Source organism: Pelmatolapia mariae, linkage group LG20, assembly GCF_036321145.2.
Source record: "Pelmatolapia mariae isolate MD_Pm_ZW linkage group LG20, Pm_UMD_F_2, whole genome shotgun sequence".
NCBI lineage: Eukaryota > Metazoa > Chordata > Actinopteri > Cichliformes > Cichlidae > Pelmatolapia > Pelmatolapia mariae.
In genome coordinates, this window is record NC_086244.1 from 41,907,892 (window position 1) to 41,935,270 (window position 27,379).

A 27,379-nucleotide genomic window follows, 5' to 3' on the forward strand; every position below is an offset into this window, starting at 1 on the left:
AGCCCTGTGTGCCTGGCTGAGTACAGACTGCTCATAAATGATTGAAGGGAGAGGTCTTCGGCCCTCGGCACTCTGAAATTCAATTTTGCCTGCACAGAGAAACATCCATGATACTCGATGGTATCCCATGCCTTGACAGCCACTTTTCCTCTGAGACAATTTCTAATGAGTCTTCAGTGAACAGCAGATTGGATGCATCTCTCAGGTCCCGTGTCAGGTCTTTGCTGGATCTTTTCCAGTTTTTGACTTTCAGATACTGTTCATCTGCTGTAGAGTTTTTAAAAACTCTAGCTTTCTCAGATGTTTTAGAGACTCCCTGCACACCGTCCTGAGATATGCCAAGTGTTCAACAAAAAGAAAATGGTCAAGCTAAGCCTGTTGATACAATTATTAATTAGTGCCTGTCAAATTGTGTTATCTTTGGCATTTTTCATAGATTTAACTCAAGAAATGGGGACAAATTCCTTGTTTTCCTTACAGGCTGCCCAAAATAAAGTGTCTAAAGATATCACTGAAGACTGGTTCTTTGCTATGTTTTCTGTTATGTGTAGACAACACTCATTCATTCCTTTCCTGAATTTCCCATAGTTTTCGGCCATAGTTTACGTCAATGTGTGTATACGAGTGTGTATGTTGGGTAGGAGTGGGTGTAGGTGTGTCTTTTGATGCTGGAATGATTGATAGGTCAGAATTAATGATTGAACAAACAAATAAAAAAAGCATAGGTGTGAAAATGTTGATTTTTTGATTTTTGAATATCTGGCTCCTTGAAAGCAAAATGGAAAAAATGAGAGGTGACTCAAAACCTTTGCACAGTATTGTAATTGTGCATATTACAGACAGATGAGCTAGTAACAGCTGCTGTTCACAGTGAAGCAGACTGAAAGTATGGCGGTTTTATACTTGAATGTGGAATGGCAGGGTTACTTATTGTATGATCTCATACATCATATGAGATTAAAAACCCCAAAAGAAATATTTGGAACTATTTTGTCACAGCTGAAATGAAATAGGTTTAAACAATAATGCAAACAGGGCAGCAGTTCAAAAAAAATGAAGAAAGAACAAATGTGTTGGCTTTGTGCTCCATTTTCACACATTTGTATTTCGCTTGAACATTTACACAGACGTATGACTGTAGCTCTTATTTCTGGAGAGACTGCTGCCGAGGCTTCCTAGCTTGGTTAAATGCCTGCTGCCTCCTCTGGTCACGTGTCTTCGACTGGACGAGCCGCTGAGAGGAACGAAGGATACGCATTGAAGAAGCTGCCGTAAAACCAGCAGGGGGCAGTGAAGGAACGGTTTGGAAGACGGGAATGAGTAGAAAAGTGTGGAAGACGAAGAAGAGTAGAGGGGCTGTTTCCGTGCGCCAGCTGGTTGGACCTGGATCTGGACCTGGATCTGGGGTCTTTGGCTGTGCTTCAACAGTTCAGGTGAGCCCGCTCTCTGACCTTCCGAACCGGATTGTTGGAATTGATTTAGCAGAGCTAGCGCCACCTGCAGGCCACTTCAAATTGTTGTTGCGTGTGGGAAAGGTTGGTGCAGCAGAGCTAACGGAGGTAAGTGAACATGAAAGCTAGTTGTTGCTGGATGACGTGTGCGGCTAGCTCCTGTAGGCCAGTTTCTTAGTGCAGTCTCCGTGGACCTTCGGATGATCCAGCAATGAAACGGTCGCTTTGGAGTAACTTTCGGCGAGGCTGCAGTGCGTGCGGCCGATTGTCATGACTGTCACATAAAGCACAGTAGTCAGTAACCTTCGTGTCATTCTTAGCCATCAAGCTCACTCACTTCTTTTTCCTCACTCCAAGATGGTCTTAAATACATTTCCATGTGCAGATGGGCTCACGGCTCATTTTGATCGATTTCTTTAGAAAGATCTAAGAAGCTTAATGTGTGGAGACATTTTCTTTTTGCAGAGAGAAAGAAGCTCCCAACGAAACCAGGACTGATTACTTTAATTCATAAAGAAGCTCCTAAACCTGGCCTTTTAAATAATTAAAGGCCACTTACACTGTTAAACGCAGATTATCAAATTCTTGCCGGATCGATTGCTGCCAGATTAAAAAGAGCTCTTTCATCAATAAATCTGTGAATCAATCAGGTTTGTTGAGAGGACGACGTACACAATACATAATAGCATACGACTCGTTTAGGATCTGATTGTCTGCAGTGATTTATTGAATGAAAGAGGATTTATTTTATTTTTTAGATGTTATGTATTTTCATTGCAAACAGCGAAGTAGACGGGATTAATGTAACGGGAAGTGAGTTGGCTGATGATACTATTTAAAAAAGAAAACAAATCAAATTTCAGCATCATTAAGAACTATAAACACTGTTTTAAAGCTTTAGGGTTACAGTTAAATATAGATAAATGCAGGAGCGAATGGTTGTCTGTCTCTGTGTGACTGGCGACCTGTCCAGGGTGTACCCCGCCTATCGCCCTATGACAGCTGGGATAGGCTCCAGCGCCCCCGCGACCCTGAAAAGGATAAGCGGAAGCGGATGGATGGATGGATGGATGAAATCTTAACTCTGCAGCCACTGTATAATGTAAAGGTTAAAAATGTAAGTGGGATATTTCTAAAGATAAAGCAGTGTCCAAGGAGAAGAATATTATGAATAATATAGAAAAATGCAAACAGTTGCAAAGAGACATCACTGTTTTTGGTCGAATCATACAAACTAAAATAGAAAGTCTGTCTAGGCTTATCAAGCCAATATTTTCCTTGCCCATGTCACCTGATGTTGTTAAAGCTTGGTTAGGGAAGATCTGCTACAGTCAAACATTCTCCTGGTCTGAGGTGGCTCCACATTAAAAATATCGAATTTAGTGACAGAAAAATCTCCAACAAATTTATTAGACTAATCTTACAAAGAATGTTTTCCTAATCAAAGTCATCATGTTAAAAAAAACCCAACCAAACAAAAAAACCTACTTTTTCCTCCATCCATCCATTTTGTGCAGTTTTTGTGGAAAGCCTACAGAAACATTACAGCCAAGCACTGAAAACAGCACTCGGACTCTTTGACCTTTGTGACCATATTGTGATATTGCAGTGTTGTGTCTGTCTGTGTGTGCAGGATGGACATTCCCAGCAGGTTGGAAGTGTGGCAGGAGCTGGTTGAGAGTTGCGGTCTCATTACAGTCCAGCAAGGCCTCCAGCAGGTGTGGAGGCTGCTGCTACTCTGCCTGCTCTGCAGACTCTGTTTCACACTGGGTGAGCTTCACTCGCTGCACAGGAGCACACGTCCCAGCTGCTGATTACAGTTATCGCTGGACGCAAATGGGTAGTCAGAGCTGCAGAACATCTTCTGGTCAGCCACCTGTGATTTGGCTGCAAATGTTATGGTTTAAAGTTTGGACATGTATGTTTCACATGTTCTCTGTAAAATGTCATCATCATATGACAAGTAGTTTTCTAAATATTCCAGCCTTTTTGACACACTGGGAGGAACAAAAACACAAGTGCCAATGTAAACATCTTCATCCATACAAGTAAATACAGTAAACCAGTTAAGGGTAATGACAGGGGAATAGTCACTTATTTCACACGAGTGTGTGTGTGTGCATATAAAAGTTTAACACACCTTCCTTTTTAATGGTTTTTTCTTTATTTTCATGACTATTTACATTTTAGATTCTCACTGATGGCATCAAAACTATGAATGAACACGTGGAAATAACTTAAAAGATGTTTTATATTTTAGATTCCTCAATATTTGCCACCCTTTGCTTTGATTCCTGCTTTGCTCACTCTTGGCGTTCTCTCCATGAGCTTCATGAGGTCGTCTCCTGAAATGCTTTCCAACAGTCTTGAAGGAGTTCCCAGAGATGCTGAGCACCTGTTGGTCCTTTGCCTTCACTCTGCGCTGACAGGCACACCTGTGAGGTGAAACCATTTCAGGTGACGACATCATGAAGCTCACTGAGAGAAGGCCGAGGGTTTGCAGCGCTGTCAACACAGCAAAGGGCGGCTACTTTGAGGAATCTGTGAAATAAAACATATTTAGAGTTATTTATCAGTTTTTCTTTGCTACATAATTCCATATATCTTGCTTCATATATATGATGTCTTCAGTTTGTATCTACAATGTCGAAAGTAATAAAAATAAAGAAAAAACATTGAGTGAGATGATACATCTATATATTCAGCATTAGTCAGAAATAAGCTTATTGCTGTTTTGATTTGTTTAGAGCCTCAGACTAGCTATTAAAAATTATTTTAAAATATTAAAAATTAAAACCATGTGGACGAGGACCATGTTTAACTTTATTATGCTCTGCAGTCTAAGTGACTGCAACAACAACAGGCTACTTGTGATTACGTTTCTAAGTGCGTCCTGCTTTGCTTCCTCAGGTGTGGTGTCTACTGTGAAACATGTAGTGTCAGCGCTGGCTGGGATGTTTGGCCTCTTCCTGTTCTTTGAGCAGCACATGCAGTGGATTCTGCTGCTCACTGCGCTCTGTTACTTCATTCTGCTGCTCTGCCGACACTCCAGCAGCCACGGCCTCTTCGTCTCAGGTGTCGTCCTTATCTATATCCTAACAGGGTGAGAAACGTAGACAAAAACACTTTTGTACCAGGAAAATTGCTCCTCAGTGTTTTCTAAACATTTGCGCAGAGAAAAGGCTGGCAGTAAACAGCAGGGCACTCCTCTGGAGGCTAACGCTCGCTAACCTGTTGGCTGCTCCTTATTTTGAAAGCTTTTTTATAACAAAGAGTTTTGCTTACCTTCCAAACCAGTGTCACATACAATACCAGTCAAAAGTTTTAGAACACACTAATTTTTTCCAGTTTTTTTTAATTAAAAATTACACTGTTTAATGTCTCATTGCACTCTGTAATGAAAGCATAGTACAAAAAAGCAGTTGCAGCTGGAAACTCTTCTGTCCAGTTCATCCCAAACCAGCTCGATGGGGTTTAAGTCTGGAGACTGTGCTGGACACTCCATGTTTTCAAGCTCACCACCTTGTTCTTTGTTCCTGAGGTAGTTCTGGCACAGCTTGGACTTGTGTTTTGGGTCATTATCCTCCTGTAGGATGAACCCCTGACCAACTAGGTGCATACCAGAGGGTCCTGCATGGTGCTGCACAATGCTGTGGTTTTGGTTCAGGGTGCCTCTCACTCTGTACAGTCACCGGCCCTGGATCCAGTAAAACAGCCCCAGACCATCATCTCACTGTGGACCCATCCTTTTGCCTACTCAATGGTGTACAAAGATCCTGTGTGATGAACCCAAGGTTTCAAATGTTGATCCATCAGCCCATAATACCTTCTTCCAGTCTTCAGTAGTCCAATGGTGGTGTTTCACGGCCCAGCCAAGCCTCTGTCTTATTCTGACGTCTGGCTTTCTTGCTGCAACTCGTCCTGTCAAAGCTGCAGCTCAAAGTCTTCTCTTCACAGTTGAAACTGAGACTTTCTCACTACGACCACTGTTAAGCTGCTTGAAGCTGTTGTCCTGTCAGCCGCCATCACACAGCTGTTAACTCTCAGAAACTTGTCCTCTGATTCAGTCGTGTCTTTGGGTCTGCAGACCTCTTCCTGTCACAGTTTCTGAGCCTTTGATGGAACAGGAAACTGTACTCACTGACACCTTGACTTTCTTTGCAGTTTCTCTGTAGGACAGACCGACATTTATAAGTGTTATGATGGTCTGTCTCTCTTCCATTGTTAATCACCTTTTCTCCCCATTCTTGTACCATCACACTACTTTCTGCAGTACAATACTGTTCAACTGATGCTCATGAGGGTATGGTACCACAGTGTGTTCCAGCACTGCTTTTATGCAGACAGAGGGGGTTGGAAGTAATCAACAGAGTTCTCATAATTAGTATGAAAGCAGTAAGGGTTAGAACTTCCATACAAATTGATAAATAAGATAGTAATTAAATTAAGTTGTCGTCAGTTGATGCCAGTCAAGTGCCCTTAACAAGTGGCACAGTCTTCCCAGGAGTGGATGGTCCTAGCAAAATTCAATTAGGCTCAGGCCCGAAGTGCAGACGACTCTGCTGCTCTGCAGGCTGCATGTTCAGGACTGCAGGATTTCACAGGGTTTTTTTCCATCACACTTGGTGTGCAAACACCTTAACTGTTAAAGTTCTCGACAGTACAATTAGAGAAATACTGAACAAGTGTGGCTTGTTGTGAAGGTTTGCCAGGAAAAAATCCTCTTCTCTCTAAAAAGAGCATTGCAGCATGGATTAGGATCGTACAATTGCATCTGAACAAATCACAAGACTTCAGCGACATCTTTTGGGCCGATGAGACCAAAGTGCAGACGTCTGGCCACAACGCACAGTGTCACATTTGGAGAAAACCAATACTCAAGTATTCTAGAGTCATATGTTAGGCTCTGTCTGGCAGCTCAAGTTGGACAGTGATCTCAAAGTGATGCAGACCTTAACCTGACTGAACCTTCAACTGGGGCCCAAAGCTCTGTAACAAAATAAATAGCATCGGTAAGATGTCACTAATGAAGAAGATTATGTAATAATAAAAGAACTATGTGGTACAGCATTAAATGAAACATTTTTTAGAAGGCAAGAAGATTGTAGCTGTTATCTCACAGTGCTGGCTGAACCTGCATTTACATGGAGCCTAATACAGCCATTTCAATCCAAATAAACAGGCCCAAGCTGTACAGAATTTCAGTCAGTTGAAGATGTTTTTTTTTCTCAACTTTTCCTTGTAATAGTCTGAAAATAACCCAGCTGATTGTTTTCTTGCTGTGTTCTTCCACATATCAATAAGGGGACATATGTTATCAAGATGAACTGCTTTTAATCCATACTCTTAAACACTGATAGAATATGTACAAAATAATGGCTACCCACTGTTATGTTATAAGATGGCTTTATCAGAGACCCAGGCAAAGTTAGATTTAGTTAGATTTTTTTTAAAAAGCCTGACTCTAATGCAAAAAGTCAAACAACAATTTTGTTGTCACCTATGGTCCTCCTGGCCTGTACTCAGATTTCTTATAATTATTGTGGGCAATTTTTAGCATCCATGTAAATGCTGAAAATGAAACTCAATGCAACATGTTACTTTTTTTATTAGAGTTGATTGGCCTCTCTCAAAGTGTAAATGATCCCACTGATTGTTTTAATCACACTCTGGATCTCATCCTGACCAGGGATGCACAGTATCCCAATACTGATACTAGGTTGTGTTATCATGCTAACACAACCTAGCCAAGAAGCCCAATACTGAGCCTGTTCTGGCCTAAGGAATAAAAATGTCTGATAATCTGATGTATTAAAAATTGCAAAAATGCTTCACAAAACTTAATGGAGCTGCGCTATGTGCTACCAAAGCAGCATTTCATCAGCAAAATGCCTGTCCCAGATACATACAAGCAAGTACAGTGGCTTGCAAAAGTATTCGGCCCCCTTGAACTTTCCCACATTTTGTCACATTACAGCCACAAACATGAATCAATTTTATTGGAATTCCACGTGAAAGACCAATACAAAGTGGTGTACACGTGAGAAGTGGAACGAAAATCATACATGATTCCAAACATTTTTTACAAATAAATAACTGCAAAGTGGGGTGTGTGTAATTATTCAGCCCCCTGAGTCAATACTTTGTAGAACCACCTTTTGCTGCAGTTACAGCTGCCAGTCTTTTAGGGTATGTCTCTACCAGCTTTGCACATCTACAGACTGAAATCCTTGCCTATTCTTCTTTGCAAAACAGCTCCAGCTCAGTCAGATTAGATGGACAGCGTTTGTGAACAGCAGTTTTCAGATCTTGCCACAGATTCTGGATTGGATTTAGATCTGGACTTTGACTGGGCCATTCTAACACATGGATATGTTTTGTTTTAAACCATTCCATTGTTGCCCTGGCTTTATGTTTAGGGTCATTGTCCTGCTGGAAGGTGAACCTCCACACCAGTCTCAAGTCTTTTGCAGACTCCAAGAGGTTTTCTTCCAAGATTGCCCTGTATTTGGCTCCATCCATCTTCCCATCAACTCTGACCAGCTTCCCTGTCCCTGCTGAAGAGAAGCACCCCCAGAGCATGATGCTGCCACCACCGTATTTGACAGTGGGGATGGTGTGTTCAGAGTGATGTGCAGTGTTAGTTTCCACCACACATAGCGTTTTGCATTTTGGCCAAAAAGTTCCATTTTGGCCTCATCTGACCAGAGCACCTTCTTCCACATGTTTGCTGTGTCCCCCACATGGCTTGTGACAAACTGCAAACGGGACTTCTTATGGTTTTCTGTTAACAATGGCTTTCTTCTTGCCACTCTTCCATAAAGGCCAACTTTGTGCAGTGCACGACTAATAGTTGTCCTATGGACAGATTCCCCCACCTGAGCTGTAGATCTCTGCAGCTCGTCCAGAGTCACCATGGGCCTCTTGGCTGCATTTCTGATCAGCGCTCTCCTTGTTCGGCCTGTGAGTTTAGGTGGACGGCCTTGTCTTGGTAGGTTTACAGTTGTGCCATACTCCTTCCATTTCTGAATGATGGCTTGAACAGTGCTCCGTGGGATGTTCAAGGCTTGGGAAATCTTTTTGTAGCCTAAGCCTGCTTTAAATTTCTCAATAACTTTATCCCTGACCTGTCTGGTGTCTAAATCTAATCGAAAATCTGTGGCAAGATCTGAAACCTGCTGTTCACAAACGCTGTCCATCTAATCTGACTGAGCTGGAGCTGTTTTGCAAAGAAGAATGGGCAAGGATTTCAGTCTGTAGATGTGCAAAGCTGGTAGAGACATACCCTAAAAGACTGGCAGCTGTAACTGCAGCAAAAGGTGGTTCTACAAAGTATTGACTCAGGGGGCTGAATAATTACGCACACCCCACTTTGCAGTTATTTATTTGTAAAAAATGTTTGGAATCATGTATGATTTTCGTTCCACTTCTCACGTGTACACCACTTTGTATTTGTCTTTCACGTGGAATTCCAATAAAATTGATTCATGTTTGTGGCTGTAATGTGACAAAATGTGGAAAAGTTCACTGTATGCAAGTTCAGGTCCTTGAGGCAACTGTTCTTGTGATTTGACGCTGTATGAATAGAATAGCCCTTTATTGACATTTTACATAGAATTGAATTACATTGAATTGAACTGAATTACTCTCTGAATGGTTGGAGAGCATTCCCACTTTAAACGTAAGAACTGATATGTGGAGCTCAGTGCGTTCTTAAAAGTAATACAGTATGTTACTTAATTACTTGTCGGAGAAAGTAATTTGCTACACTACTTGTTACATTGCTTTCTCAATTCTCTGTAGAATGACCTGAAACGCATGTCACACCCATATGGAAAAGAAATAGAAAAAACGTATAAAAGACTTGCATAAGATTTGGCTTACTTCATAGAAGGCTTATATGATTTACTCATGAAAGTGGCCACTTTCTCATTACTTTCATATATTGTTTTAGTAAGTATCCAAAACATACAAGTTTCATTTATATAATTTTTCAAGGGATCTTATATCTGTTTTCACTCTTGTATGCTTTTCATACAAATTTCACACAAGACAGATACAAACTTTATAAGATTTATATATATCCTTTCCATATGGGCATAATTACCATGTAACTGTATACACCTTGGGCTACAGACCCACACAAACACAAATCCCTATCCTAATGAGGACACAGTATTTGGGTATGAACAGGAAGCCAACAGCACCGAAAGATTTTAAAGTGATCGCCACGGTGATGCTACTTTAGAAAAATGAGCCAGTAGAAACCGAGATTGCAACCTGACTGATCATCAGTTTGTTACCTGGTGAAGTTCATGGCTGGCTGGGCTGGGGTTGGCATTCACTCAGCTTTAACATCACTCTGGGTTCTTGGCTAGGTTGTGTTAGCATGATAAATGGACTGCTTTTCTACTCTACCTCTACACTTTATACAAGATTTTTCTACGCGTAAGTGCATTGGAGAGGGTTAGTGTCTTATCTTTTGGCATGCAGACTGGAGTAGGGATGGAACCACCAACCTTCCAATTAGTAGATCACCTGCTCTATTCCTCAGCTACCCATGCTGTCTGTGCAGATGCTTGCAAAGAGCTGAAGGTGTTTTAGCAGCATAATGTGCTGCTTCTGTCCTGGGTGCACTTTGATTACAAAAAATTCTTGACACAAATTCTTTCCTTTGTGTAATGCACGGCTCTGTAGCGCCGATGTCTTTAACAATGTAAACGCGAGTGTTTCACCCACATTAGCAACTAAAAATAGACCTGCAATGGAAATGTATTTAGGAGCAGCGTGTGAACAAAAGTCTGACAACATTGAGCCCACGCAGCCCGCAGTTTTCGACAAACAGACTGATAACACAACAGTAGCAGTGATGACGTTCCTGGCACATGGAGCCGGAGTCTGTTTACACACCACGAAGAGCAAAGAGAGGGAGCCGTTACTGAGCTCAGGTTGAGTGAAACAAAACGTGTTTCTAATCCAAAACAGCAGTGCTGTTCCTGTGATCACCATTAAAACCTTTACTGGGAAACACTATCGGGAGTCCTTCATCCAAGCACCTGATTAACAAACTGACGTGAAGAAAAACAAACTTTGTAACTGCTCCATCCACCGCCGATTGTTCTGCAGTAAAGCTTTTAATAAAAGTGTTCTATTTAATATGTGAAATAATTACTTTTTTGAGTAACCTTTTTTTTTTTTGACCTACAGCTGTGCAATTAGTTTGCACAAATGTCTTTTTTTTATTGATGCTTCGTAATGGTAGTTACTCTCAAAACAGAGTCAGTGAGAATCGATAAGTGATTATGGAACTGGAAGTGCTAATTTTTTATCTATTTCCATCCCTATGCATTACTGAAAAATGGGATTACGTCCAACACTATTTACAAGACACCGCAAGTCCGTAGGAAACGCTGTGAAACTTGTGAAAATACAGTTGAAAGTCAAAAATTTCTGCTTGTTTGTGGTGAGCAGCAGATCAACCAAGTTAAGAATTTTAATGGCTTCATGCACACATTCATTTAGACACTGAGCCACGGCTCTGTGTTACATATTTCTGCAGACACTTTTATATAGTTTATTTTATGTAATATTCAATACTGAACTGTGAATTTAGTCTTCTGTTTTCATAAAAACCTTACTTTTATACATTATATTTATGCATTTTATACATTTACTACTACTACTGGGTTTACACGAGGTTTAAGTCCTGGACAAGTTTGAAACTTTTTGTCCTTCATAATGGAAAATTGCTGAAAAATAAAAGTGGGTATCACTTGAGCTAGGTCCTAATTTTATAAATTCTACACTCAGGTTTGAGGTTATCACTGAAATGCATCCAGATGCTACAGATTTTACGTTTTCACTTGTTTCTTCATTTTTTTCTCAACACGCTTGCATTTAAATCTCTCTGTGTACCTGGCCTGTACCAACACACTTGTTGTCTTTTGAACATCTGCCCCCTTCCTTTTTTCACATAATGTCTTTGAATGTGATTGGCTGCATGGTCTGTCCATCAAAGTAAAGTCCCACCCCTGCCTGCATATAATAACTGTGCACTCAGACAGTGCACTCCTGTACAGGCAAGTCAACCAACCTAGATCTGGTTTCTGCAGCAGCCATATTTCTCTGTGCACCTACAACAAGTGTGCAAACCGGGAGACTCGCTATCGATAAAAGGAGAACCAAGCTGACAGCTGAGAAGGCTCAAGTGCTGCTTTTTGTAAAGAAGAACCTGCAGCTAATGTTAACGTGAACGTGACTCTTACAGTAGAGTTGTGAAAAGAAAGAGTCTTGCAGTGTTAGGCCGTGTCTTATCTTAGGGTCCAGCTAAAACCAAACATTTCAGTTCAGTGTGTTTGGAAATGTTTTCAAGTTAACCTTCCCTTTAGTTAAAAACATTGTTGAAAGGTTAGTTGTCTAAGTGAGCATCTGCAGAGGAATGATTTATATGAAGACTTTAAATCAGCATTTCGATGCACCACAGCACAGAAACAGCTTTAGTGAAGGTTGCAAATGATCTTCTCATGGCCCGTGACAGTGGACTCATCTCTGTGCTTGTCCTTTTAGAGCTCAGTGCAGTGTTCAATACTGTTCACCATAATATTCGATTACAGAGATCACAACACTACACAGGTATTAATTGATCTATCTGTTGAAACATTATAGAGCAGATAAAGTTTGCCTTGTGGTGAGATTTTATTTCATTTTAATAAGTATATCCTTGTAAACTGGATGTGTTCCAGCTAAATATAGTCTTAATATAGTCTTGGTTTTTAATACACCATCATTATTTAAAGCAGTTGTCAATGATGAAAAAGTACAGTTGCAGTCTGAGTTCTCATGCCTAAACTTAGAGACAAATAAATGGTAAATGGTAAATGGACTGGTTCTTATATAGCGCTTTTCTACTCATCTGAGCACTCAAAGCGCTTTACACAACTTGTGCATTCACCCATTCACACCACATTCGCACAAGCACATTGTTCTAAGTGCTTTCTAAGTAACATTCACACACATTCATACTCCGATGGATGCATCGGAGAGCAATTTGGGGTTAGTATCTTGCCCAAGGATATTTGGCATGCAGACTAGGGGAAGCCAGGAATCGAACCACCAACCTTCCGATCAGTAGATGACCTGCTCTACCGCCTGAGCAGTTGTACATGTCTATCCAGGAGCTACAATTCCTATAATAATTTAGTAATTCATTTCCTTTAGTGCTGCACTGTCCAGCTTCTAGAGCAGCATTGATGGCTTATCATGTTACTTTTCTGCCCCTTCTTTTTAGAGAGTTGCATTTAATTGACACGGTGACCTGGCACAAAATAAGAGGTAAATATTACATCAATTTTTTTTGTTCCTAGTTAATCTTCTGTAATTTTTTTTGCAATTTTCATTTCGTGTCTTGGAGAAACATTTAAAGGTTTATTTTAGCCTTTGTACTGTTTATCTTATGTTCCCTGTACGGCAACCTTGTATGGCAACAAATTAAATATATTCTTCTTATTATTATATTTACACCCAGTCATCATGGGCATGAGTATCATTGTAATTTATGTCTTTAAATGATTTCTTCAAACTCCCTTTTCCAGGTTGGAATCTGTATAGCATAGATCTTTAATAACATAAAAAAACAAGAATTTGGGGGATAAGTATGACTTCCTCTAGTCCACACAGGGTTTAAAATGGATACAGGCTAAGTGCTGTGAAAACATTTTTCCCTAGGTTTCATATCATCAAACACACTTTTAATATTAGACAAAGCCTGAGTAAATGCAGAATGTCTGATTACAGCCACATCTGCTAAGTCAAGACATCACATAATAAATAGGACTTGTCTGAAAACGTGAAGGAGGATAAAAGATCTCAAAAAGCAATATTTCCTGCTACGATGTAATGAAACAGCTGAGAAACAAAGTCAGTATGGAAAGGGTTACATGTCAAAAGCTTTAGGACTCCAATGAGCCACAGTGAGAAATTGGTGAGGTGCCTACCAAAATTACTCCAAGACTGTATCGATGACTCTTCCAGGAGGCTCTTGCAGGACCTCACTTAGGGTTGGTGTTTCTGATTTAGCAATATGAACAAAAATGGGAAAAAACATAGCATCCATGGTGAAAACCACTGCTGACCAAATTGGGTGGCTATGCTTAAATTGCAGGGTCCATGCCAGGAAATCAACCAGTTTAAATGAACTCTACCAAGATCAGATATAAAGGTGTATGGAGCCAGAATTATGCCAGAAGCTTGTTAATGAGAAAAAGCATCTGGTTGAGATCCAAGTATTAGTGCAGATGTATGCATACTTTCAACCTGATGTAGATTAGAGAAAATCCTGATTAATTCATAATAAAACTTGTGCACCCAGTTGTTGTTTTTAAAGTAATTAAAGTTGTATGCTTTAGACTCTACCTTGGAAAAAGAACACATGTATGGTGCAGCTCATAGACTGAAAAAACGACCATTGTGAACTATAGTATATTGGTCATATATATACATACATAATGTATAAAAGTTGGGTCAAGCCTCACAGCAGAAATCTTCGAGATTTATTCTTAATAATATTATATTCAGACTATGTTAGCTTATAATAGTGACTTCTATGAGGAAGTGATTCCTCATAAAAGGTGAATGTAGTATCCTGTAATGGTATCAAATGACTTTGTTTTTGTCTCTTTGAGGCTCTCAGATGGTGGTGGCCATGAAGGCCATTTCTGTGGCCTTTGACTTGGACAGAGGTGCACTGAGCAGCCTGCCCTCGCCAACTGAGTTCCTGGGCTATATTTTCTTTGTGGGTACTGCCGTCTTTGGCCCTTGGATCAGCTTCTCCAGTTATAAGAATGCTATTGAAGGCACAAAACTTGTGAGTAACTGCCAGTTCTACCTTAATCTGCATGCTTTCTAGTCTTGTATGGCACTGTGATGGTAATGATGGATTTGGGTTTCAGAGCTGGTTGTGGCTGCGTACCTCCAGCGGCAGTCTAGTGAAGAGTCAGATCTGTTTGCTAATCTCCACCTGTATTGCCCCATACCTTTTCCCGTGGTTCATCCCGATCCATGGAAACTCTGTCACAAAGAAGTAAGAGATTTTAATTCAATCATTGCTCTTTTACACCCAGAGCAGCTGTTCCACTACACTGCTTTGACACTATACTGTCTGTCTTTCTTTCTCTGCTTCCAAGATACATTTGAGAAAGGTAAGGATTTGCCCCAAGTATTAACATTTGTTCAAATTCCCAAGTATAGAAACTATTTAGTCATGTTCTGATGATGGTATCATAGTGTAGTGTCATACTTTTCTCACTTCTTATAATTGGCACTGTAGTCTTTGTCTTCTCACACACATAACAGTATATCTTCAGTTTGTTATACAGAAGATTAGAAGCTAATATGCATCTGCACTGGTTTTAATTAGTATGACTTGAGAGTCTTCCTTCTGGTGATTTCAGACACTGAAATGAAGGCATGACACACAAGCATATCATACTCATATCAAATGTAATAGAAGTGTTTAACAGAGACAGATGAAATTTGGCAGCTGTGAAAAAATGATGCGCTGTTTCTTATATTAAACTCAATAGGGCCGATTTAATCAACAGAATGGTGCAAAGTAGGGATACTTTCCCAGGAAAACATCGGACAGAATGTGATGAGGAGCTCTGATGAGAAGACAGCCAGTTTAGTGTTTACTGAGGAGTCTAATCTTAGAAGGTTTAGATTATAAACAGGAGCAAATGTCACACAGTAAGTCAAAATATCACAACATCTTGGTCATGAGAACAATCCTGTGACACTTGATAGATATGTGTGTCTGTATTTGTAATTGTTATTTGATCCGTGATGTATGACTTTTAACCCCATTTATGATCTAAACCTTAAATGATTAGACTATGGGTTAAATAATTATGTTTTATTCTATTTTAATACTGTTTTTATTGTATTTGTGCTCCATTGCTAGTCTTTCTTTTTTACAGTTATGATCTGAATACACTGTTATCCAAAACATTTTTGCATATCTGTTTGTGCAGCTGGCTAATGCCGGTTTACCTTATTCCCATTCCTTTGATAAAGAGCTCTTACATACAGTGACTCAGGTGTACGAGTTGTTTAGATTGTCTGCATGCTTGAAGAAAAAAAATGACGCCGGTGTATCAATCATAGTGTCGTAAGAGGAAGCAATATGAGATCAGCAGATGAGTAGTCCAGTCAGAAATCAGTCCACCTCTGACGTTTTGTGGAAATGAATAACTTGCTGGGTGAGAACTAGCACTCGAGTTATTTGGCTTTAATGTGATCTGCTATAATTATTTGTCGTGTGCCAGCCAGAGATTATTTAATGATGATGTGTGTATGTGACTTGATTGTGGTGTGTTGCATAGGTGGCTGCATGCTTACGAGAATGCAGTGTCCTTCCACTTCAGTAACTACTTTGTGGGTCACTTGAGCGAAGGTACCAGCATGCTGGCCGGAGGAGGATTCACTGAAGATAAAGACAACACAAGATGGTAAGATTAGCTGATCTGCTATCAGCTGCTCTCAGATGCTCTGCTCTCTTCATCCTGGAAATTGTTTAATCAACAGTCAAGTTTTTCAACCCTCTAGAATAATCTACTGTAAAACAAGGCAGAATTGAAGAGCATCATTGGATGTAATGGCAGGCTTCCAATCTAGCTTATTATATGATAGCAGTATCGTGCAACAGGCTCTGCACAGCAAAATGCCCCAGATTGCTTGAACCAAATGTCGCTAAGACAATTCTAGCTGGAGCGGACAAACAAAGATTCCTGAAGAAGGGAAGAAAAGTCTTGCACAAAGCAGCTCAACTGGGAATAACAAGGCAGGCTAGTAGCAACACAAAGAATGACATGCTGCCGGAGACTGACTTGGTGCCAGTCCAAGAAGATTCACATTAGAAATCTGACTGTGATTATAAATTTTTTTAAAAAGTGGAAAAAAAAAACAAGCTCTATGCGTGTGTGTGTGCGTGTGTGTGTGTGTGTGTGTGTGTGTGTGTGTGCGTGTGTGTGTGTGTGTGTGTGTGTATGTGTGTGTGCGTGTGTGTGTGTGTATGTGTGCGTGTGCGTGCGTGCGTGCTGTGCAGGGATATGAAAGTGGTGAAGCCTCTCAGTGTGGAAATCCCTCGCTCCATGGTGATGGTGGTTACGTGCTGGAACATCCCCATGTCTCGCTGGCTTAAAACCTGTAAGTCTCAATCTTCTCTGTCTGTTAAACTTTCCAGAGTGTCGGATTTAAGGATGCCAAAATTTGTTGAACTGATAGAAGCAGAAGCAGACGGCTCTTCTAGTGTGTACACACTGAAAGGGAATTGCAGCAATGAAAGAACTGTAGAATGTGAACCATCTTTGGCGACTAGAGGCACCATAATCAAGTACAGAGAGTATTGTCAATTGTTACATTTGTTTCGATATATAAAATCAATGTTTGTCTTTTAATTTCTTTGAAAGATGCCATATCTAATTAACAGAAATAACAGCAAACAAGATCTTAGTTAGCTTAACTCTGGCTTTTATTAAAAGGTGTAACTTGAACCTCCTTGTTGCTTACTGGAGTTGTTCACAGGCTCAGTGAACACAGGCTGCCTCTTACTGCAGGGACAACAACTAACACTGTTACTGAGTGATGGGCGTTTAGAGGTTTTAGTAACAACATATTATTCTTAATATATCTCTCTGGGTTTCTGTTAACTCCTTGGCCTTACATTACAAATGTTATTTAAGACTCAATAAAGCGATTAGGAAGGCTGGCTCTGTGGCTGGCTCCAAACTGAATTTATTTGAAGCTGTGGTGGAGAAGAGGTCACTGAACAAACTGTGGATCATGAAAGATGATCCTAACAACCTTTTCATGCCTAATTCAGTAATTCCCTCCAGTGTTATGCTTCTGAGAATCATCTGTTCTCTCTTGTTAAGGTTATTTCAAACCTGTATTATTATTGTGTCGTTGCCTTACTATATAAGGTTTAAGAGGATTGAGACAGGCTCTGAGTGACTAGGAAAGTACAGCTGGAGTCCTGAGGGAAACTGCAGAGGAGGTATTTGATGGAACCTCTGGGAAGTAGACAAGGAGACTTTGTGCTGGAATGAGAAAGAAGAGTATTTAAAGAAGCTGGCAAAGAAAAAGTGACATGAATACAATAGACAGGAGTAGCGTACAGTAAAAAGAGGTGCAGGGCTCTAGACTAACTTTTTGCCACAGATGCACTGGTGCACCTTGATGCGCACCAGCACAAAAGTTAGGCGCACCCAAATTTTTCAACCGCGTCACTTAACACAGCAGTTTTACATGTGCACTTTTGGGGGGAAATTGCTGTCCATACACACAATTGATTTGTAAACGATTAATTAACCATCTTGTCAACACAAAGTTCTTTACTTGGAGCACATTTCTACAAGAAAGATAAGTTACTGAAAAAGTGCTTGTGCTTAAAGTGCGTTGGCACTCTTTGGTGATATTGTAGGCAATGTTAAACTTAATCATCACATCGACCTCCTCTGACGACCTGTTTGCTGCTGAAAGGCAGTGGGGAGAGGGGACACTTGGGCCGTGCATTTATCGCATATAATGTGTTTCTGGATACACTGTGCTTGTTCAGCGTTCAGAGATTGATGGCTCCGTGTCAGAGCACTGGCTATGAATTTCAGACGGATCAGGCCTTAACAAAAAAATATTATTATTAATAATATAGCAGATAAACTTCAAAATATTCTGCAATTTTGCGTAATTTTAAAAAGTCTAAAATTATCAGTATTAGTTCAATACTGATAAAAGTATCAGTATTGAACAGCAGAAATTAGGCTTTCTTGTCTGAGGTCATTTAAGTTAAAAAAAAAGAAAAAAGGAGGAAGACAGCAGCTGATGGCGCTGTAAACAACGGTGGACTGATGGGTAATAAGCGAATGAACAATGCAGAAAACAGAGATTTGAGACGGGAAACTGTTCTTGAAGTACACACAGAGAGCTGTGCATGAAGTTTGCTTTTTATCGTGGTGGAAGCAAAACAGCAAAAGTAAGAGAAGGTTTATGACGACATTTATCAAATGTGAAGCGTAGTTTGGATCTTCTTTTGCTGCTGGTTCAATGAATTTTGGTTGGAGAGAGATAAAACCTGCAGCTCAGAATCAGCGCAAAAAGACGTAAACACAAAGCGGGACGTATCAGGATCAGCGAGCTGTCGGCTTTCAGCCCCGACGGCGTGTCCATGTACGGGCCGTCGGGTGAGAAAGCCGAGAAAGAGAAAGCTGGTTCTGATGCGTCGGGTCTGCTCTGTGTTTATGTCTTTGTGTGGAGTCCGTGTAGCTGCTCTCATTTGCTGTTTGGCGGTTGTTGAAATAGTTTTGAGAGCTTTAACCTGAGATTCTGGCGTTTCTGGCAAAATACATTTATATTTAAAAGTTGATTCAGATTTAATGAATTGTTATCGCTTTATTCAAGCTACTCACCTCTCTCTATCCACCTGGCACCTGCACTTTCGAACTTACACACAAAGTACTCTGAACCATGGCCAATCATAGAGGTCCCGCCCCTGACTGTCTCTGATTGGTTTAGACCACGATAGGGGCATAATGTGTGTCTGTTGTTGACCACAGGGAGACTTTCAGGGTTGCGGAGACTTTTTTTTTTTCCCACTCGAACAGCTAGACCAGTGCGACCTAAGATTTGTTTTAGCCGCACCATCGAAAAATTTGGTCGCACTCTAGAGCCCTGAGGTGGAAAACGTTTCTAGAGGGATGAATATGAGGCTCAACACTAAGGAAAGAGAAAAGAACCTGTGGATTGGCAGAGAGATCAAGCTCGAGAGCATGAAAACTGCAAAGGTGGTTGGTCCAGATTCAGTTCAGTTCAGTTCAATTTACATAGCACCAGCCCACAACAACAGTCACCTCAGCGCACTGTATACTGTAAGGTAAAGACCCTACAGTAATAAAGACGACATACCTGTGGAGGTATGGATAGTGAAGACTGTTAAACACAATCTTAGAGAGTGAGAGGATACCTGAGAAATGATGTTCAAGAACATGAGTGATGTGCAGAGTATCTACAGAGGCATAAAGCTGAGAGTGTCAGTGGAGAAGTACAGAGAACACAGATGATGGGGTATCAAAGGAGGCACTGTGGTATTGTATGAGGAAGTCAGGAGTGATAGAGAAGTATGTCAGGGTGGTGCTGGACTGTGGGTGTTCAGTAGTGACAGATGGAGTCAAGGTGGTGCTGCGATTATGTCAGGGATCTGCTCTGAGCCCTTTCTTATTTGCAGTGGTGATGGACAGGCTGACAGATGAGCCCAGGCAGGAGTCTGTGTGGATATGACGTTTGCAGATAACACTGATCTGTAGTCAGAGTAGCATGCAAGGGGAGGTATGTGCTGGAGAGAAGAGGGGAGTCAACAGAAGCAAGAAAATACATGTGTGAATTAGAGGGAGAGAAATGGAAATTGGAACGTGCAAGGAGCAAAGGTAGTGAAGGTGGAGGAGTTTAATTATCTGGGATCAACCATTCAAAGCGGAGGAGGAGTGATTCTTATATAGCACTTTTCTACTCTCCCGGAGTCAAAGTACTCAAAGCGCTCTATCCAACATGCCTCATTCACCCACTCATACAAACATTCATACTCCAATGAACGCATTGGAGGGCAACTTGGGGTTAGTATCTTGCCCAAGGATATTTGACATGTAGACTGGGGAAGCCAAGGATCGAACCACCGACCTTCCAATCAGTAGCTGATCTGCTCTACCACTTGAGCCACAGCCACCCCCTGATGAGTGTCAGGCGTGTTTTGTGAATTGAAGATGGAAGTGCCTGTTCATAGGGCGAGTGGATACGTTAAAGAAATGATCATGATGATGATGATGGTGGTGGTGGAGCTGCCAGGCAGAAGGAAAAGAGGAAGACCTTAGAGAAGATTCATGGATCGTGTAGGAGGACATGCAGAGGGCTGGTGTGACAGAGGAGGATGATGATAGAGTTTGATAGAAGCAGATGATCTGTTGTGATGAGCCGTAAAGGGAGCAGCAGGTGATCTTGTATGAGCACCATGTTGTCATAATGTTGTTTTCAGTGAGTTCATTGTGGTTTGTCCTCCATCTTTTTCAGATGTCTTTAAAAACGCCATGAAATTGGGAACTTTTCCAGCTATCCTGGTGACATACACAGCCAGCGCCTTACTGCATGTTAGTAAGATGATGCACACTTCAACACTTGAATCCAGAGTCTATACAGTATACTAAATCCATGCTTAAACTTCACTGTTAATTCAATTCAGTATTATTTATACAGCACCAAATCACAACAACAGTTGCCTCAAGGTGCTTTATATTGTAAGGCAGACCCTATGATAACACATACACTGTTACCCACTGTGTGTGACATTTCGCTCAACAACCAGGTCACTAGGCTTGGGCAGTGTCCACCTTATGACATTTCACTGACGTGTTTGGTATTTGTTTAAAATGATATTCTGAAAGTTGAATTACTGGTGATAGAAGTCTTTGACCACAGGTACCCCAAGTGGACCCCAAACATCACTAGTTGTACTTAGTTACTGCTTGACCTAATTGTATTATCTTCTCCAGGGTCTCAGTTTCCACCTGGGAGCTGTTCTGCTTTCACTTGGATTCATCACATATGTTGAACACGGTATGGATAACTCTGTGCTCACACAGAAGAGTGATTCGCTGCTGAAAGTGGAACAAGTGACACGTGATGTGATCTGTTGTGACCCAGGTCACACACAAACACTGAAGAACTGCTTAATAGATTTCTATTAAGGATCGTCAACAGGGCTGAAAAGTTCTGCCTCAATTATCTGTCACAGTCATTCTTAGATTTTAGTCACAAAAATGTTTTTATTACACTGTCGTGCAGACTGGACACTGACTTTGATCTCTGTAAATTCAGTTGATCTCTTCAAAGAAAGATGAAAAACAAACAAATATTATTGATTTCATATTGAAACGTAACACAGAATTAAATAAACAGGGCACAGCTTTTCCCTTCAGACTGTGTTATGTTCTGTTAATTACAGAAAAGTTCTTAGCATCAGTGCAGTTCTTACACTTAATCTAAAGTCTTGTGTTTCATATGCAAAATGACCATGACATAAACTTGTGGCAAAGTCGTCGACAGCTGTGAGTTCCCCCTCTATCTGTACCGCACAGCTGTTTCCACTTCGGAAAACTAACCACATGAGGGGATAACATGTCTTTTATCCTGTATGTTAACTATTATCCTGCACCTTCCGTACTCAGTGTCATTATTAGTCTTTGGCCAAACAGAATGCATTTGCGTTTTTAGTGTACCTTTGTTTGGATGGATACACTGACATGCTGTATGGACCTCTGAGTGAAGTGGAGCCTTCTACTTGGCCTTCATGCATTAGTTATACTGCAGTTTATGCTGTGTTTTTAGGAGGTTGAATAAATTACAGAATGCTTTGCATGTGATTTGGTCTTGATTAACATTGCTTTCTCAGTATATCCAAACGACAGATAATGATCCACATTTAGGAACAAGCTCATGTGAATTTAGTTGTTTATCTGTCTTTACTCGTCCAGAGTAGTCTGGGAATCTTCATGCTGCATGTTGCAGGGGACAGCTGTGATCCAAAGGCTGTTTGAGGGAATGCTTGATTTTCCTTTTGCTTTGTTATCTGTAATTGGAGCACTCGTCGTGTCGCTCTGTTGTGTTCATTTAATGGTAGAAAGTCAGATTTGTGGAACCCCTCCTATTTTCCTTTTTTACATTTTCATGTTTAAAGTTTTTTAATTTAATGTAATTGATTATTTTTGTCATCCTCAGTTCTGAGAAAGAGGCTTGCTTCTATCTTCAGTGCCTGTATCCTGTCTAGGCCTTGTGCCTCTGACTGCACCCATCAGCACAAAAAGGTACAGCTTCATTCCTACTCAGCTAACAGATGGAGACAGTGAAAAACAAAACACACACACAGAGACACAAATGGACAGACATAGATGCAGAGCCAAAGTTTGGTTAACCTGTGTTGTGTTTAAATGTGCAGTGTAAAAAGGTGACTTCAAAGTGCTGCACAGCTAAACAACACAGAACAACAAAGATAAACAGAGCAATAAAGTAACTGAATAATTCCAAATAATCCTTTTTCTTTTTTTTGGTCATTAAACTGACTAATTAATCACTCAAGCACAAACAGACAACAAAATCAAAAGATGAACCACATAACAGAAGACTCATTTTAAGTTGTGTCTTGTATGTAAATTCTATGTCACTAGCAGCCTGTGTTGCACGTTCTTTTTCTCGAGGATAAAGAGAGATAAAGATAAAGAGAGCACCAGTCCAATTCAAATTCAATAGATTTATTGCCTCAAGCAGTTTAAAAACATACATGTACATGGATCTCTTCAGTTCACAGTCTGCAAGCAGTTAGCTATAGCCGACTTCTGGAAGAGTGCGCTAACTTAGCCGTACACAAACTTAAATATTAAAAAATCAGCTATCTGAGTGGTCAGAAAACCATTGGGGAGGGCCCTGGTCTAGACTTAGCTCTCCCTGGTTGGCACACAAGTTGGTCCCAACCTCTTGGCGCTTTCCTCCTTCTGCATTTTGGGTGCTTCACCTGCCTGTCTCAATATTTTCTTCTCACACACTAGCTGTTTCATTTCCCGTCATCTAGTTTCATATCCAGGCAGCAACTGTCTGTGAGAACTTACTGTTATTTGACCTTGCCCTGGTTCACGCCCACATTCCTGCACACAGCCCTCCACTAAGTCTGCACAAGCTACTCTCAATCATGTGAATCTAGAACTTTTGTACTTATATTATTTTGAGTCTTCAACCTTTCTAGTCCAAACGCCTGTTTCAAAAAACTGTTAGCTGCTGTTAGCTGAAACTTTGGGAAGTCTTTTTTTGCACCAGCATGGCGATTCCCAAAGAGCTATTGGACAAAAACTTGCCACGTCTCAGCATTATGTGCAGTGTGTTCATTCAGGACATGGTCCCAGTGAAACTGAGGCAGCCAGGGAAATGGGATGAAAAGCCTGTGGATTACAGTTACATAAGAACTAAAGTGAAAATTAGTGGTAACAGGACTGATGAATGGATGAATCCAAATGTGAAATTTTTGGTTCAAATAGTGATCAGTATGTAGGAAGGAGGTCAGCTGTGAAACACGGTGGAGGCTCTGCCCCAAACCATGAAAACAGAAAGGCACCATCACATTTTGATCCATTAAAAACCACCTGAAATACATCTGATTGGCACCAGCTTTTTATCATGAGAACGATTCCATCCTGTCAATGTAGTCAAAGCAAAGATGCATAGAAAACCATAGAATAGAACACTAACAGTCATTGTTAGCAAGTTGTTATTTCTTAATATTGAGTAGATATTGAGGAGAAATAATATTGAGGAGAAAATGCAACTTTTGTCTCTATTTTTTCTTTTGTCTTTTATTCTCTCCTCTGCGGTCTGTAGGATTATTGGGTGATATTGCTGAACCTGGTTTTCAGCTTGCTGGCCATCTTCCATCTCACTTACCTAGGCTCCATGTTCGACCCAGGAGTTGATGAACAGGAGGTAGAAGAGGTAAGAGCACCATGAGGGCCGACCCCACCTGTATATGTAGAAGATATTATGACAGAGTGCAAATTTATACCCAGTCTCGGTTTGGAAATAAAGCAAGTGACAGCTTTCATACAATAATAACACTGAATATTCTCACTGAATATTTCTCATAATTTTAATTGTTTGCAGAACGTTCATCATTTTTAATGGTCTGATTGCTTTAAACTGAATTCTGTGGTGAAACTTACATGTTATGCTGTAGGACAGCTCACCACCCCTGGCAGAAAAGCCACTGGTTGATTTGTATCCATAAACAATAATTTTATACTTTGCACTGCAGTTATTGTGTCTCAAATCAGCACATTTTTTAAAATATTTTTCATTCAACCAACTCTGATTTTCAACTCTGGTTGAATGGTTGAACATGATTGCAGTCAAGTTTTCATACATTATATATATTTTTTAAACCATGGTCAATCAAACCATTTTCAGGCTATTTTTCACAGATTGAAATCAGGGACAATTTTTGAACATGAAAATCTGAAAAACGTAAAGATAAAAGCATGAAATTCTTACTAGTCTCAGAATCTGCAATTTGGGACACACCCATTAAAAATGTCTGCGTATTGACTAGTTAAAATATGGGAAAAAATTAAAGCCAACTATTGCTCATAATAAACTTCACATTGCAAAAGACAACTATAGTGACAATTTCTGAATGGGTGAATGTAAAGTGCTATGATTGCTCAGAATAGAAAAGCGCTATATAAGAGCCATAAGTCCATTTACCATTTATTTGTTAACACCAAGGATTTTTTTTATGCAGAAAGTTGAGCAGCAGCGCCGTGTTAATTTGAGAAGGAATGGCCCTTTGACCTTTTCTGGTTGCATGTGGACATTTAGCTGACAGCATGCAAATTCCTAATGCACATGTGTACCTTTAGTATGTATGATTCCCTGGGCTGTGCAGGGACTAACAGCGTCCATGTTTGTTATTGTTTTCAGGATTTCACAGCCATCCACACCATCCAGAGGTGGTCTGAACTGAACTGGGCCAGCCACTGGGTTGTGTTTGCTTCCTGGGTATTCTACTGTTTAATTAAATAATGTTGTCTGGGCCGATGAAAAGGCTGACAGACACCTTTGTTTCAGTGTATACCAGACTGTTTTCTGATTATGAAAGACAGAGATATGCTTAAGTGGGAAGGACGTTGGCACAGGGGGATGACGGTGTGTGCGCTGTGGTGATTCTCACAGATGTGAATGAGTTTTCCGGCCTGTTTGAAAGAATGACTGGTCTCTAAAGGATTAGTAAAATGAAAAGTAGAAACTGGCCCGTTCATATGAATGACCTTTGACATGTGCAGGTCCAAATACATTTCAGCATCTGATCATGTGAAGAAAATGAAATGTAGCTTCACAGCTGTATTTGTTAAAATCTTTTGTCATGTTTCCTTTTTTTTTTTTTTTTTTTTTTTTTTTTACTGCTGTTGTTTTTGTGTTTGTGTTTTTATACATTTTTAAATAAATGCTAAATACAATAATTTTCAAAAAGTGTATATTTATTTAACATATTTATAATTTGGATCTTGTCTCACTCATTTAACTGAAAACAAGGTTCTCTGCTACTAGAGGTTCAGATAATTAACTGAAAATGAGCTGCTGTACGCGCACCTTTACCTGACATTTTACCCTACCAATCAAAAGCAGGTCACCCGATGGACATAACAAACAATTCAGGATCATTTCCAGTATCTTTAAGAGATAACAGAACATTGAGTCCATTATATTTTTCACCATCTCCATAATTTACCAGTAGGACAAATTGTAAAATTTGTGAAAGTCCAAAATTTGTAAATCCTGTAAGTTACCTCCAGTTACTTCAGCTTTCTCCCACATCCAGTAATTCTTGTTAGACTAGTTGGTCATTCTCAATTGGTTGTTGGTGTGGGGTGGATATAAAAAAGCTTAAAATGGTGTAGAATAAAGTGCTTCATGAATCGTTTGTGCTTTTTGTGGTCAGTACGACCAAAGGTGTTACTATGAATTCACAGTAAGGCAGCAGGCAGCTGCTCCAAGGGTGTGGAAAGTCCTATGCATCCTGTTGGACTCTGCTGACCACTCCTCGCATCTGCAGAAACTTACGTTTTCTCTTTCATTTGACACCTGCAAAAGCTGATGGCAATAATTTTCAAAGTTCGTGGTCTCTTTTCAGGTGTAAGAAAAAACCTGGTTGATTTATTTTTTGCATTATTATTCTAAAATGAGGAGTATAAATACTGTATATAACCTGTAATTATAGCTTTCATTTATTTCCTAGAGATTGTGCCCATGACAGATTGTAAGCAGAGGGTGAAAATAACATCCCCTTAGCATAAAAAGTATATTCCACCCTTTAAAACTATCTAATGGTTAAGAATAGTTTCATTTAGTAGAGAGCTTTTATTGTGAAAGAAAGTGTTTTAATTGATGTTCCTGAGGTTGAAGAGCCTGGATGCTTATGAAAAGTGAGCTGGGGAGGCTTTGGGGTGAACAAAGGTAGCTGTTGCATGTATCTCCTTTGCCTTGGTAAACTGATTATTATTAATTATGCTCTGTTCAGTTGGTCTATCAGCTAATGACATTACTGTAATGTGAAGGCTGAACTAAAACCCCGTCCTGATGTCGCAAGGTAACATTAAACTAAAACTTTCACTTTTTGCGTGTTTTTTGCTGGTAGCTTTGCCGCTGTTTTCTCAAGATGCTTTTTTGGAAACAAAATGTTGTTTTTAACAACTTGCCTAGGGTTAGTGAAGTTGATATTAGATGAAAAACAGCCCCAGTGGAGCTTCAGTTAAAATCTTTTCTATACCATATACAGTCCTGATCAAAAGTTTAAGACCACTTGAAAAATGGCAAAAAATCATATTTTGTATGATTGGATCTTAACTAGGTTCTAAGTAGAAATTCAGCATGCACCATGAAGAAATGGGAGTGACACAAAACATTTTTTGATCATGCAATTTATTGAAAACAACACTTAAACTGAAAGAGGCTGTTTTACAGCTGATCAAAAATTTAGGACCACACCTCCAGAAAACCCTTAAACCGCCCAAAACAGAAATCAAAGGTCCAAAACATGAACTCAGTTATGAGCAGCTCCACTATTATTGTCGATCACTTCAAAAATTCATTGCGGCATGCTTGATGCAAGTGTTTCCATGAGGTGAGTGGGAGCATCTCCCCAAGTGGTGAAGACGGCCGCACGAAGGGCGTCTACTGTATGGAGCTGTTTTCCATTTTTGTAAACTTCCGTTGCCATCCATCCCAAATGTGCTCAATTGGATCTCTCCCCTTTGACCCTACAATCCAACTGCTATACACAGAATGTGGACTTA

The 27,379-nt window shown here is 40.2% G+C and overlaps 1 protein-coding gene across 2 annotated transcripts; it reads left to right on the top strand.

Annotated features, from left to right (window-relative positions):
• Nucleotides 1-1,346: 1,346 nt before the first annotated feature.
• On the top strand, nt 1,347-25,474 carry LOC134618747 (protein-serine O-palmitoleoyltransferase porcupine-like). 2 transcript variants are annotated; one of them, XM_063464299.1, is made up of 13 exons: nt 1,347-1,433; nt 3,085-3,221; nt 4,362-4,554; nt 12,739-12,782; nt 14,132-14,313; nt 14,399-14,529; nt 15,830-15,955; nt 16,552-16,652; nt 20,562-20,638; nt 21,041-21,104; nt 22,266-22,351; nt 23,913-24,023; nt 25,008-25,474. In XM_063464299.1, exons 2-13 carry the CDS (start codon nt 3,086-3,088, stop codon nt 25,107-25,109), a joined length of 1,353 nt encoding a protein of 450 aa, XP_063320369.1. In that variant the 5' UTR covers nt 1,347-1,433; nt 3,085; the 3' UTR covers nt 25,110-25,474. The 2 variants fall into 2 exon arrangements, with proteins under 2 accessions (XP_063320369.1, XP_063320370.1); XM_063464300.1 differs by lacking the exon at nt 1,347-1,433 and adding an exon at nt 1,447-1,559.
• The last annotated feature ends 1,905 nt before the right edge of the window (nt 25,475-27,379 follow it).